The 13298-nt window shown below is 39.1% G+C and overlaps 1 protein-coding gene and 1 long non-coding RNA gene across 2 annotated transcripts in view; one reads left to right on the forward strand and one right to left on the reverse strand.

Annotated features, from left to right (window-relative positions):
* LOC146667465 (uncharacterized) overlaps nt 1-5302 on the reverse strand; it is a 40634-nt gene extending 35332 nt beyond the window's left edge. Inside the window, exon 1 of the mRNA XM_085409124.1 lies at nt 5121-5302. Within this exon, the coding sequence (XP_085265250.1) occupies nt 5121-5175 (55 nt within the window). The 5' untranslated portion in view covers nt 5176-5302. The remainder of the gene's footprint in view (nt 1-5120) is intronic.
* Nucleotides 734-2237, forward strand: LOC146667466 (uncharacterized). The gene is made up of 3 exons (XR_014912065.1): nt 734-785; nt 1911-2042; nt 2148-2237. It is a non-coding gene; the product is annotated as an uncharacterized LOC146667466 (long non-coding RNA).
* Nucleotides 5303-13298: the final 7996 nt, after the last annotated feature.

Below are 13298 nucleotides of genomic sequence, written 5' to 3' on the forward strand. Positions count from 1 at the left end.
AATTGTCCAGTTAGGTACAACCTATTTATATCTACCGATAGATGTAGATATATAGATGTATATAGAGATATAGAGAAAGATGTACACTCTTAGAAAGGATGTGTTAAAAAATGACACAAAAAATGTGTTGTTACACTATTAACACATTTTGTGTAAATTTTAACATAACATGTGTAAGAAAATGTGTAAACATTGAAAAAATGTGTAAAACGCTTAACACACTTGATGTGTTGCACAGTTTAACACATTTTGTGTGTTATTTTCAGAATCTAACAACAGGACCTAAAATTAGCAGCTCAGTAATTTGATGCTAGCCCTGTGTTTAGTGAAATAAATTGTAGATTAACAATGTATTATAACTATATTAACTGAATAAATAAAATGTTTAGTTATTGTTTGTTTTCCTTAATCCTTTCCTCATTACTTTCAACAAATAAAACATTTTATAATGTAATGTGGACCAAGGTGTATGGTGTACTAAAATTCTGAAAGAGGATTAATTTTTTATTTCTCAATATGTATAGCATACCAATTAATGGCCATGGCTATACTATAAGCATAAGTATCCACAAAGAACAGGCTTAATTTTGACCGTAACATGTGAATACAATTGAAGCAAAAGTAGAAAATGAAATGAGTAAGAACACACATGCTTAAAATTGAAACAAATTCTGCCCAGCAACATGACATACCGGCGGCGGGAAGGGGGCGCTATCTTTCGCGCCAATGAGACAAAGGAGACAAAGATGGAGGTTACGTCGCCTAGTATGTTGTCAGACCTTACAGTAAGTATCATTTACCAGTTTATCTTAATGTACTGAAAATATGCCGGGTTTCTGGAAGAATGTGAATTTATATAAAATATAGGAGTTTAGAGTTTAAGTTAATTACTGCTTAACTATACCTAGCTAACCTTAATGTAACAGTCTTGCTAACATATCCTACTCTTAATTTTATTATTAGTTCTTGGATTTCGTGCCATACTCCATTAGAGTTAATGTGTTTTGGTAGTATTTTTATGAATTACTTTATTCATGTATTTATCTATTTACTTTATTTATGTATTAGAGTATTCAGAAATTGCTCTTAGAACCAGTGTGGTAGTTGGCTAGCGGCTCCGACAGGCATTATGTTGTCTATGAGCAACGCCAGAGTCAGCACCTAACCGTAGCAGTGTTGAGTAAAATGACAATATTGTCGTTAGCTCTGAATATAGCAAATGTAGTTATCACCGCGACCATTCGTTTACTAGCAGAGAATAGGAATAAAGACTGAGTAACTTTAACATGAAATATACCTCATATTGAGGAGATAATTATTTTTTCAAGCAGTTAAAGCAGTTTTTGCATCTAGTATGATTAACTAAAGTATGTGCACATTCTTTTTTAAGGCTTATTGCTGGAAACATGCTCTGATATAGTTTCTTTTTTATGCAGAACTTCTGAGGAAGTAATAGTCAGTGTTATTTAAAAAACCAAACAACAGCAACTTGACTATGCAAATTATCTTACTTATTTAGCCATGTGTTTCATTTTTTCAGCACACATATGACAACTTAGAATCTGTCAAAGTCCTTGTAACCACTTTTATAGATGAGAAAGAAATTTGTAAAAAAAAAAAAAAATTCTTATTGTCAGCAGTGCCACAGACATCAGACATCACTATTAGTCAGGATCAGATTTATTCACCAAGTAGCAACTAGAAGATAAAATCAATTTATTTATTATTCAGAATTTCTTTTAGTCATTGCGTTATAATCACGTAGTTAAGAAACCGCCTTCTTCTGCTGCAGCTTTTTGAGTAAACTCGTGCTTTTATGCTCTGTGGAAATTTGCTGTCATGACTTTGAAGATTATTGCAGAGAGGTAAAGTGTCTGGTGTTGCCTTTACACAGTCTACCATTACCCCAGAAGAACAAAGTCAACCCCTGAAGTCACTCAGGAAAGCCCCACAGATTCTTAAGGAGTATGAAACCTGTCGGTGCCATCGAGGAGGCTCCTTGTGAAGACTTGCATTGGGGATTTGGTGGAGAGGTGTGGTTAGTAAGTATCGCACTTTACTGTACTTTGTTAAAATTTTGCAATGAATGTTTTCCTTTAAAAATGTTGAAGTGCACAGAAGTAAAAAAGTTTACCTTTGTTTTCCAGTTACCCTCTTAGTGCAGAGAAGCTAACTGTAGCAAAAAGCATCCTCACCACTTTTCCACCCTTAAGTGGCAGGACAGGGGGAAGGATTTGTAAGTAAATTTAGCATTTTAATAATGTAAATTCCACTACATACTGTAAATTGCACTTGTTCCCACTTACTGTGTATCGTTTAACCTTTATCTAATTATTTATTAGAGCTTTTTTTCTCAGTTAAAATTGCTCAGCTGTTACCCATATACCTCTGTCCTTTCTTCCTCAGGAGCCATAACTTCTCCGTTTTGTGGTAAGCTTTTCTTTGGCTGTCACTTCTTCACCTTGACCTGTCTTATTTGGCTCAGCAGAACTGAAATGCTTTTACACACTCACTCACAAAAACTCAGCGATTCTCTGCGCGATCAACCTCTCACATGTTTAAGCTTGCTGCGGGAGATTTCACTTGTCATGTTTGCATAGTAAGCTAACGATTAATAAGACGATGTCAGAGGAATTGGTGCACAAATTATCATCACTCACAGATCAGTACTGTCGCTCTCTATACACAGTTCGCACGATTGCAAAGTGAAAGCAAAAAAACAAGCGCAAATTCAAACGCGACTTCAATATGTCACATATTGACAGTGGCTCACCGATGCCAATGACATAATTACCCAGCTACATTTCCGAAAGAATGCAAAAGCATTGACATATATTTTTCCTACAATAGCCCGACGGGCAGGGAAGAGATAGATTTTGGTAGCCCGACTGAAAAAATCGCTAGCTCCGGGACGTCGGGCTAGCGATATTGCAAGCCCTGTATCTGATTGAGGAATCACTCATCTTTGGAAAAGAGAGTTTATTACAGAGAAATGGCTCTTTCCAAAATAAAAGCTATACTATCCGCTTCTTCTGGGCTATATTCTCAGCAGCATAAGGAGAATCATGTGCTAACAGCTGTCTAAATGACTCGGCTAAAGTTAGTAGCATGCTTGCTTTTTTTGTCTGCTTCCACTTGTCTTTGCACTAGGATGATGTCGGCGTAAATGTGCAGTCATATTCGTTGTGTTCCCACTAGTGCTTTCAGGTTAATCTCGTTGAAATGACCTTAACGCCACAACACGGCAAATCTCCGTTAACGAGCTACCGCCTATCGCTCCGTGCATGGGGCTAGACGGCCAACACGTTAACGAGCTAACTGCGCTAACACACTAGCTCCCACCAATGTAATTGAGCATTGCATGGCACATCCAACATACTGTTTTACTTTAGTCCATGACTCGCTTACCTTCAGGGTCATACGTCACATGAAAACCAAAATAATTCCAAACGCCAGATCTGAATGAGAGTGGGGGAGGTCCATCTTGCAAGGAGAGCTTAACTTCTGTCTCACTAGCTTGCCCTGCGCTCTTCCTTCTGACTATGCTGTCTGTGTTGAGCGCTCAGTGGATCTGCGCTCGACAGTGCAGCCTAGGCGGAGTAGTCGAACACAGATTCACTGAGCGCTCAACACAGACAGCATCGTCAGAAGGAAAATTGATAAAATAAATTACAAATGTTGTATTGTTCGATACATATGCGTACCGAACCGAAAGCACTGTATCGAACGGTTCAATATCGATACGAATATCGTTGCACCCCTAGTATTTACCTGAGGAAAGCATTTGTCTACACCTCACTGAATACTATCTTTATCTTCCCCCATCTCCAAGCCTGGAACAAGTATTGCATCGCTTTGCAGTGATCCTGAAGCATCATCCACAACACACCAACCCCAGCTGATATGCATCGGTGATCTAAAGAGGGCAACCAGGCAGTACATCATTGTTGCTAAGAATGACAGAGTAACCATTTCTCTGAATGATGGCCTGACGTGTGCTGTGGATAAGCTTTTCAAACTGTACTGGGTATGTAACTTGTCCTATCCAGCACCACTTGGCTCCGTCTTCACCTTCTTTGAGTTTGTCTATGACCTGCCGCTGTCCACCCAAAGGAAAACCAAAGTACTGGAGCTGATTGCACAGATTAAAGGATGCAAGTAAAATGTTCACCTGTCCAAAATGTAGAGAGTCTCTGTTCACAGAGGTGAGAAACCTCATTTGGCATCTTTGTCAAATACACTGCTTATCAGGACTGACCATTTTTATGCCTGTGCAGTGGAAAGGTCAGACAATATGAACTGATTGGCTGAAATTTTTGATTTTTGTATTTAAACCCAAGGTACAAAATTGTATAACCTGGATGCTATATTCGCCAAAATGTATGTTTTTCTGTTTGCATGCAACTGCACATTTGTTAAATGTTGACAATTTGTTGAAGATGACAATTGTTACCTTTAAAAATTTTAATTCATGTATTGTCTGGATTATATCAGAACATTATATATATATATTGAAAAAATTGAAAAATTGAAAAAAGGGCAATCATATATATGATTGCCCTTTTTTCAATTTTTTTTGACATTTTAATGATCTAGAGAGATAGAAAGCTAGTCAGATATGAATTTTGTTTGATTTTGTAAAGTAAAAATTGTGATATAGCTTTGGCTAAAATTGAATTTAAAACATTTTAATTGAAAAGATTCTGACAGTTGTTGTTCATTCAGTTTGTAATGATTTATAATATGCCAAATAAAAAATGGAATTCAATAAGTGTATAATATATACCCATCTTTTTTCTCCTTTTTAAAAAAAAATTGAAATGTACACATTTTAACACATCTTTGTGTCAAAATAACACATCTTTGTGTTTACATTTTTTAACACAGAAGATGTGTTAAAGGAGCAGACACATTAATTGTGTTAAAACTGACACATCATGTGTTGTCCCTAATCTGATGCAGCACATGTGTTAAAATTTAACACATGATGTGTCAATTTTAACACATCCCTTCTAAGAGTGTACTGGGTCTACAAAAATAAATCCCTTATGTATTGTAATTTTACATTAAAAAGTAACTCCTGCAGATACTGAATGTGTGAAAACCAGGTACACATAAACCTGTTAGAGAGAGAAGGAAGAGGACCAATCCACTCGCTGCTGCACTTAAACTCATCGCTTCTTCTCTCGCTTCTTAAATCACATCAACATGACACATACTGTTTTCCAGTTAGTCTCCATCAGTTGTTGAGGATGTAGTCTTTGATAACAGGGTCTTCTGTGGTTAGAAAATATAAAAGAAATATTAGACTGTCTTCCTTCAACTGGACATGGTCAACATGCATAAACAGATGAGAGTCTCTAAACTCCCACACTGAAATGAAGAAGTGGTTGTTATACAGTGGTTTACATGCAGAATAGCTTCTTAAAATACAAATATGGAATATTTTTAATCAGTTTTAAAATCGTACGGTTCCGGGCCAGTTTATTACCAGGATCATAAATAGATTTTCTCTCATGTACATTAAGTTTTAATGTAGGTTTTCTTTGCAAAGTGAGTGTGAAGCTCTCTTTTGAGAGGGCTGAGAGCAAATCTTTAACACACAATGTCTCCTGGATAAAAAGAACAGGTGACTCGGGTAGTGATGACAAAACCGTTTTTGACCAGGTTAAGTTTCAATGCACGTATTAAACCTATTGTATGACTGCTATCTTCTATTGCCCAATATTTCTAAAATTAGAAACATCCCGTCTCAGAGTGACACTGAAAAACTAGTAAATGCATTTATTACTTCTAGGCTGGACTACTGTAATTCATCCAAAAATGTCAAGAATCAAGCAAGTAAATAAGTGCATCAGCAGTCATGTGCTCAGCACTAAAGGAGCTGCTGCAGAGAACCACAGTTGTGCGTCAATGAACCTGTAAGCGTTATTTCTTTTGGCAGTTAACTGGCAGGATACTGCTTCTAATTGTTTGTGCATGTTAAAATTATGCCTCAGTACTTTTATACCATGTTGATAGAAATAATAATGGATAGGATTTATATAGCGCTTTTCAAGGCACCCAAAGCGCTTTACAATGCCACTATTCATTCATTCTCGCATTCACACACTGGTGGAGGCAGCTACGGTTGTAGCCACAGCTGCACTGGGGCAGATTGACAGAGGCGAGGCTGCCATATCACGCCATCGGCCCCTCTGGCCAACACCAGTAGGCGGTAGGGTAAAGTGTCTTGCCCAAGGACACAACGACCAGGACAGAGAGCCCAGGGATCGAACCTGCGACCTTCCGGTTACAGATATGCTTCCCAACCCCCTGAGCCACAGTCGCCAAACATTTAGCACCAAGTTAATAGCAGTGGCCATAATCTCCCGCCATGATTACATCTAGCGTTATTAGGAATAAAGGACTTTTCTATTGTTTAGTTTAGTGGTTCCCAAACTTTTTTTGCTAAGCCCCCCTTTGTTTTACAAGAAAAATATTCGCCCCCCCTTCTTGCGCGTGCACGCACACACGCACAAACGCATCCTCCAACCACACACACCCATATTTTGCTCCATTGCGGTTTATTTCACACCTCAAACATTTAGTAAGCAATTAAGCAAATACAAGTAAACTGCAATAAATTACAGGTAGTAAGGAAATACACTACTAACTCTTTTACGCTACGTCCGCACCTACACGGGTATTTTTGAAAACGCAGCTGTTTCGTCCATAAACGGCGTTGCCAATCACCGAAAACGGAGATTTTATAAAACTCCTTTTTTGCGTTTACATGTGGACGAGGAATACAGAGTTTCACAGTGTATGTGCCTTTTTTCTCGTCACGCTGTGCGCCACGTTATTGTTTACATGAGATGAATTGCAGAATGGCAGATAGAGACAAAATACTGTTACTGTTAATCTGACTATCTTCAGGTTTTAAAGTGTGGGCGGGCCCCACACTTTGGGAAGGTCTAGTTTAGTTTAACTGTTGCTAGCTTGATTAGCAACTTGTAAGACATGTGCTATTTATCCAATCTGTGGTCTACAGTGACCCCTTGTGGACATGTGTTGAGTAGATGATGTGTTGTGATTGTTTTCCTAGTTATCTATGACTCTACTAACTATAGAATTGAATGTTTTCCAGAAAACCATGCTCATAGTCACACACACTGTATACTAACAGGAATAAGTTCAAGTATGGCTGCACTGAATTTGTATTAAGCCTAGCAAGCACTCTGATGGAAACAATTATTCTGTGGAACTTAATCAAAGACAGTCAACCCAACTCCTGGACTGCTGCAGACTTGTATACCCAGCTTTCCAATATATATATTTTATAGTACCACTATCACTCCACTAGAACACTTCACTCTCAGTTCTTTCCTATAATATTAAGTGCATTGAGACAACTGCTGGTAGCCAGATGCCCATCTCAGCCAAATTAATCGAGAAACCAGCGCCTCCTCCTAACCATTAAATCAACAAACAATGCAAGAGGTAGAAAGTGAGAGAGATAGAGAGAGAAACACTCTTCTACTGCCTCTTGTCCCACAAACAGTTGTACATTACTGCCAACTTCTGTACAAACAGTCAGTATTTTTCACATAAGAGGAACCTAAATATCAGTCACTGAGCATCTGTACACTATTTTACATATACCCAAAGAGGATACAGTGTGCCCAGACATGTGCACAGGGTGGTTTTGACATGTTTTTGAAAATGTATATCTGGCTCTGAAAAGAAATTTGACAATAGAATACTAGGTGAACAAATTCACCCCTAATTACCTTCATATTAGCACGTGTATCAGTATCAGAGTGCACACATCTGGCCTAAGCACATATAGCCATATAAATGTCACCATACTATGTACATTACATTATTTTCTGGGCTTCATGTATAATAACATATTATACCTAACGATTTAAACTATTTTATTGAATGATTATACAATAGTCTTTTATCATGCCACTTTTAGATCAACACCATTTTTTGATTTGCCTCTTTAATAAAGCTGATGTCAAGGTTATGGTGAATAAGGACCCAAATCCAGAATCACTCAGACTCACGCACATCTAGGAATCAAATAAGAATAAACTTTTATCAAAAGGCAGATGAAAACTAAATCCAAGACAACAGAAGACATCCCAGGGATAACAACAGGAAACATCTGTGGGCAACAATATGATGTGGCAATAAATAGAACTGAAGTTATAAATTCACACAACTCAGAGGAAGTGAACACAGCTAGGGGAAGTAAAACTGAATGTCAAATGCAAACACTTAATGAGAACACAACACAGATACAAAGGCTACACAAGACACATGCGAAAAACAGGACTTTTAACTTTAAAACCTAAAGACAAAACTGAGAGTATCATCAGTTACCACTAATCCATGAAAATAATGAAAAACTTGAAACACTGGGGTCAAAATATTCAAGACACACAAGATCAAAGAAAGACAATGATAAAACAATCAGCACCTACAACTAGGCAAATACAATGGAAACACACATGAAAATCTAAACAATAAGCAACGTCCAAAAACACTTTTGCCCACTTTTTCTTAAACTAAAGGCAAAGAAGTTAGAAATAGGAGATAAGATGGGAAGTACTTTTGGAAAGCAGCCCCAGTCTGTCTCCTTGTCCTCTGATCAGTGTCTCTGTTGGAAGTCAGTTGTTTCTGTCTGAGCTCTATACTGCAAAGGAGGTCCAGTGTACCCAGGATATGTTTCTGTCATCTAGATTCACTTACCCTAACATTGGCGAATGGGATAAACTGTCACATGAAGCTGGTTCTCAACTGGCTAAGTTATATGAGGGTTTCCCCTGTGTGTTCACATGACCAATGCCAAAGGGGCGTTTCACAGATCATATGACTCTTCTTCCACAGAAAATGATCCCTGTGAGTGCCACCTACTCCAGAGATGCTAGCAAATAAAAATCTCTAAAAATCATACAAAATATATCAGTAAAATCCAACACTATTGTGAAAAAAAACAAGATAAATCTGGTGATTTAGTGCAAACAATAAGCATTTTCATTCCAGTTAATTATTTGCAACATTGAAGTTTACTCTCCTTACAGGAATCCTTGGTGTGTTTCGTGTTTCCAGCAGTGTAAAACAGATTAATTAACAGATTAGAGTGAAGTATGACAACATTTAGACATTTTCTAAATCACCAAATTAAAATGCGGATATTCTTGTAGAGATGTGACTCTCAGTTTACGGTGTGTTTAGTAAGGTAGTTAGTTTAAAAAGCTGCCCATATAAAATGTACTCCTCCAACAGAGATTTTATATCACACGTAAAACATGTTGAATTACAAAAAAATAAGTGGAAATGTTGCGTTTCCAGATGATTTTACACTGAAACTAAAAACATTACATGCTTCCAGGAATTTTTTCACAGTCCATTCTCTGCTCGCCGTACACGCTTCACATAACACTTTACATCAACCCTATTTTCCCATACTGTCAAACTGAATTCTGTCATTAAACCTTTTCCTACCCATCATCTGTCAGCCAGTCAGCCTTTGTTCCATATGCTTTAAATCAGCGGTCCCCAACCCCCGGGCCACAGACCAGTACCGGGCCGCGAGAGTTGAGGCTTGGGTGTGAAATTTATGGTTTTCAGGGTTATTTTTGTTTTTTATCATTTTTTTTTATTGTTTTTACCATTACCTCGGTTTCCCTGGGTCTTTTCCCGTGTGTTATGAATAAATCTTCTTTTTTTGGTACTGGTACCGGTTTTATTTTGTTGTATTTATCCGCGACACCTTAAAGGCTGGTCCGTGAAAATATTGTCGGACATAAACCGGTCCGTGGTGCAAAAAAAGGTTGGGGAGCGTTGCTTTAATTCTTAGTGCTCTTCTATCTTTTTGCCTTTCATGTCACTTCCTGTCTCCTCCCCATCTCCACATCATGCTGAAGAGTAAGTGTCTGATTAGTCATTTAGACCTTTACAACTGCAACAAAAAGCACATCACAAACTGAAATCAGATTCAAACAGAATGGACACACTGTTAAATTCTGGAAAGTGGAAAGTTCTTGAATATTTTAAGTACCCAACTCTAATGCCTCCCCGCTTGATGTCAATAACGGTCTGGGAAGTCACAGTGGAGCAGAGCAAACAAAGGATTTCTGAACTTTTTTTAAATGTTTTTTTAATAAACAGGAAGTGAAACTGCTGAGATTAAAACATTCTTTTGCAAGAGTGTCCTGGGCTGACACAGGCACCATTAACCTTGCATGTTTTTTCATTGTGTAATGTTCAGAAGTCAACCATCAGAGCAGCATGGAACGGATATACTGCAGAAGTACTGATCACCAAAAAGAGCACTTCTCCCCATTTAAAATGAGATTTGATGTGTCTAATGAAGGCACAAATCCAACAACACGTGACACTAAATGTGTCATACACTGATAATGACTGAGGAGCCAACAGTGCCAAGACTTGGCACCAAATGACAACAAATTTGTGACACCTCGCTGAAATTTTCAGGCATTTTAAGGGTAAAACCTGAATATTAATGATTAGAAAGGTGTGGCTGTTTTCCTCACTGTGTTCACTGAAGTGTGAAACAACAGACGAAATGTTGAAGTGAAACTCTTCAGCGTCTTGATAATGTGCCATCATTTTATTTTATGCACACAAAGTAAACTACAGTCTGAACTAACAAGGTTCTCATACACATGTACAGGCTAAAAATTAAATGGCTCACAACTGGACAGAAGATTGGAGAAACATCGTCTGATCTGATGAGTCAAATTCTGGTGTAACATTCAGGTGGAAGGTTCAGAATTTGGTGTAAACAGCATGAAAGCATCATGGATCCATGCTGATGTGTATTGGCAGCTCAGGCTGGTGGTGTAGTAGTTTGGGGGATATTTTCCGATAACACTATGGGTAACTTAGTGCCATTTGAGCAGTGTTGCATGAAAATTGTTGTTGACCACGTTCATCCCTGTATGACTATTTTCTGATGACTGCTTCCAGCTGTCACAGCCGAGGCCGCACCAAACAGACTGACTCAGAGCAAAACTCACATGGAAGCACAAGATAACATGGTTTACTTTTAAGACTTTATAGCCAAGAGATCAAGAATATGAACTATAAACTAAGAACTGGTAGGGATAACCAGAAATGAGGACTATAACCTATGAATTAAGGTTTTCTAGATCAGCGGTCTCCAACCTTTTTTGCGCCACGGACCGGTTTATGCCCGACAATATTTTCACGGACCGGCCTTTAAGGTGTCGCGGATAAATACAACAAAATAAAACTAGTACCATCCATCCATCCATCCATCTTCATCCGCTTTATCCAAGGCCGGGTCGCGGGGGCAGCAGCCTAAGCAAAGAGGCCCAGACCTCCCTCTCCCCAGCCACCTCATCCAGCTTATCCGGGGGAACACCAAGGCGTTCCCAGGCCAGCCGAGAGATATAATCTCTCCAGCGTGTCCTGGGTCTGCCCCGGGGCCTCCTCCCGGTGGGACATGCCTGGAACACCTCACCCAGGAGGCGCCCAGGGGGCATCCTTGTCAGATGCCCGAACCACCTCAGCTGGCTCCTTTCGAACTAGTACCAGTACCGAAAAAAAGAAAATTTATTCATAACACACGTGAAAAGACCCAGGAAAACCAAGTTAATGATAAAAATGATAACAAAATAAGGCTGAAAACCAATAAAAACCCTGAAAACTATACATTTCACACCTGAGCCTCAACTCTCGCGGCCCTGTACCAAACGACTCACGGACCGGTACCGGTCCGAGGCCCGGGGGTTGGGGACCGCTGTTCTAGATCTATGACATAAACGACAAACTATGACTAGAACTAAGCACAAACATGTTAAACATGAGGAACGTTAATTCATTTAGTAGACTTAGGTTCAAGGCTAGGGGGAAGGGCATCGGGAAATGCAACTGGGAGTCTCCGAACACTGCAAAGAAAAGAGGAGATTTAATGACAAAGCCCTGAAGTCCAGAAGAGGAGAATCAAAGTTGAGTCATCTCAGTCTTACAGCTGACGAAAGGGGAGAGGTCAAAAGGTCCGAATGAGCAGCCAGATTCCAGAGCGGGTAATCCGTAGGGCGCTGTGACGACGACTGGAGAGCAGCCAGGTGAGTAGAATAAACTGCAGATGCGAGAAACTGAACAGCCACGATTAAACCAGCAACAGGATGAGGGTGAGTATTGTTCGGGATTGAGCGCAGCAGTCGGCTGGAAGTCTACAGAGATAAACATAGCATCAGTGGCTTTCTGTGAAAAACACCTCTTTAGACTAAGACTGTGGTGACCATCAGTAACTATGGTTAGCTGAACACTTGGCGGCGAGTAGGGGTGAGCGGTGGTCTTAAATGCTGGCAGCAAAATTGCTCACAGGTGAGGAGGCGTGCCAGAGCACGGCGACTCCACCCAGAGGTGGAGGCAGCAAAACAGATAATTACGCCAGCACTCACCCAGACCATGACACCAGCAGAATAACACACCATGTCAGAAAGCTCAAATCATCTTGAACGGGTTTCTTGAACATGACAGTGTGCACTGTATTCATATGGCCTCTACACACAGCACCTTTGGGATGTGGTAGAACGGGAGATTTACGCGAGGGCTGTGCAGCCAACAAATCTTCACTAACTGTGTGATGCCGTCATGTTGATATGGAGCAAAATCTCTGAGGAATGTTTCCACATGTTGTTGAATGTGTGCCACAAAGAATTACGTTTCAAAGGGAACGACTTGCAGAGGGTATCGATAGTGGTGATCCAGTAAATGAGGGTCGTTACCTGACATAAATGTACAGTACCAGACACAGACAGGTACTGTTAGCCACTGTTAGACTAAAGGGTTCATCAGATCTGTGCATCAACAATCACTTATCTAAAGTAATAAATAGCACAGCTCACGCAATCTTAAACAAAACTTGTGACTTTTTTGAAAGTATGGAAACCACAAATCAGTTGTCTGTGCTGGTTTCCTTCCTCTTTATGGTATGAAATAAGCTTAATATTTGAATATCTGTATATTCCCAACATGAAATGGAAACTGTGCATGAAATCTTCAATACACTATAGGCTGGGTGGGGCAGTCTGAAACATGTACTCCCCCCATCCATGACACCATTTGTTAGAAGAGAATTAATTGCAATAAAATTATTATTTACAGTAGTGTTTGATGATCATTCAATCATTTAACATATATATATATATATATATATATATATATATATATACATATATATATATATATATATATATATGATAAACATCAGCAGATGTTTTGGAGGTCCAGCATCATGTTGCTCTGCT

The sequence above is a fragment of the Rhamphochromis longiceps genome, linkage group LG6 (assembly GCF_057381845.1).
Source record: "Rhamphochromis longiceps isolate RC_006_pf linkage group LG6, R_longiceps_female_GT1.1, whole genome shotgun sequence".
NCBI classification, from domain to species: domain Eukaryota; kingdom Metazoa; phylum Chordata; class Actinopteri; order Cichliformes; family Cichlidae; genus Rhamphochromis; species Rhamphochromis longiceps.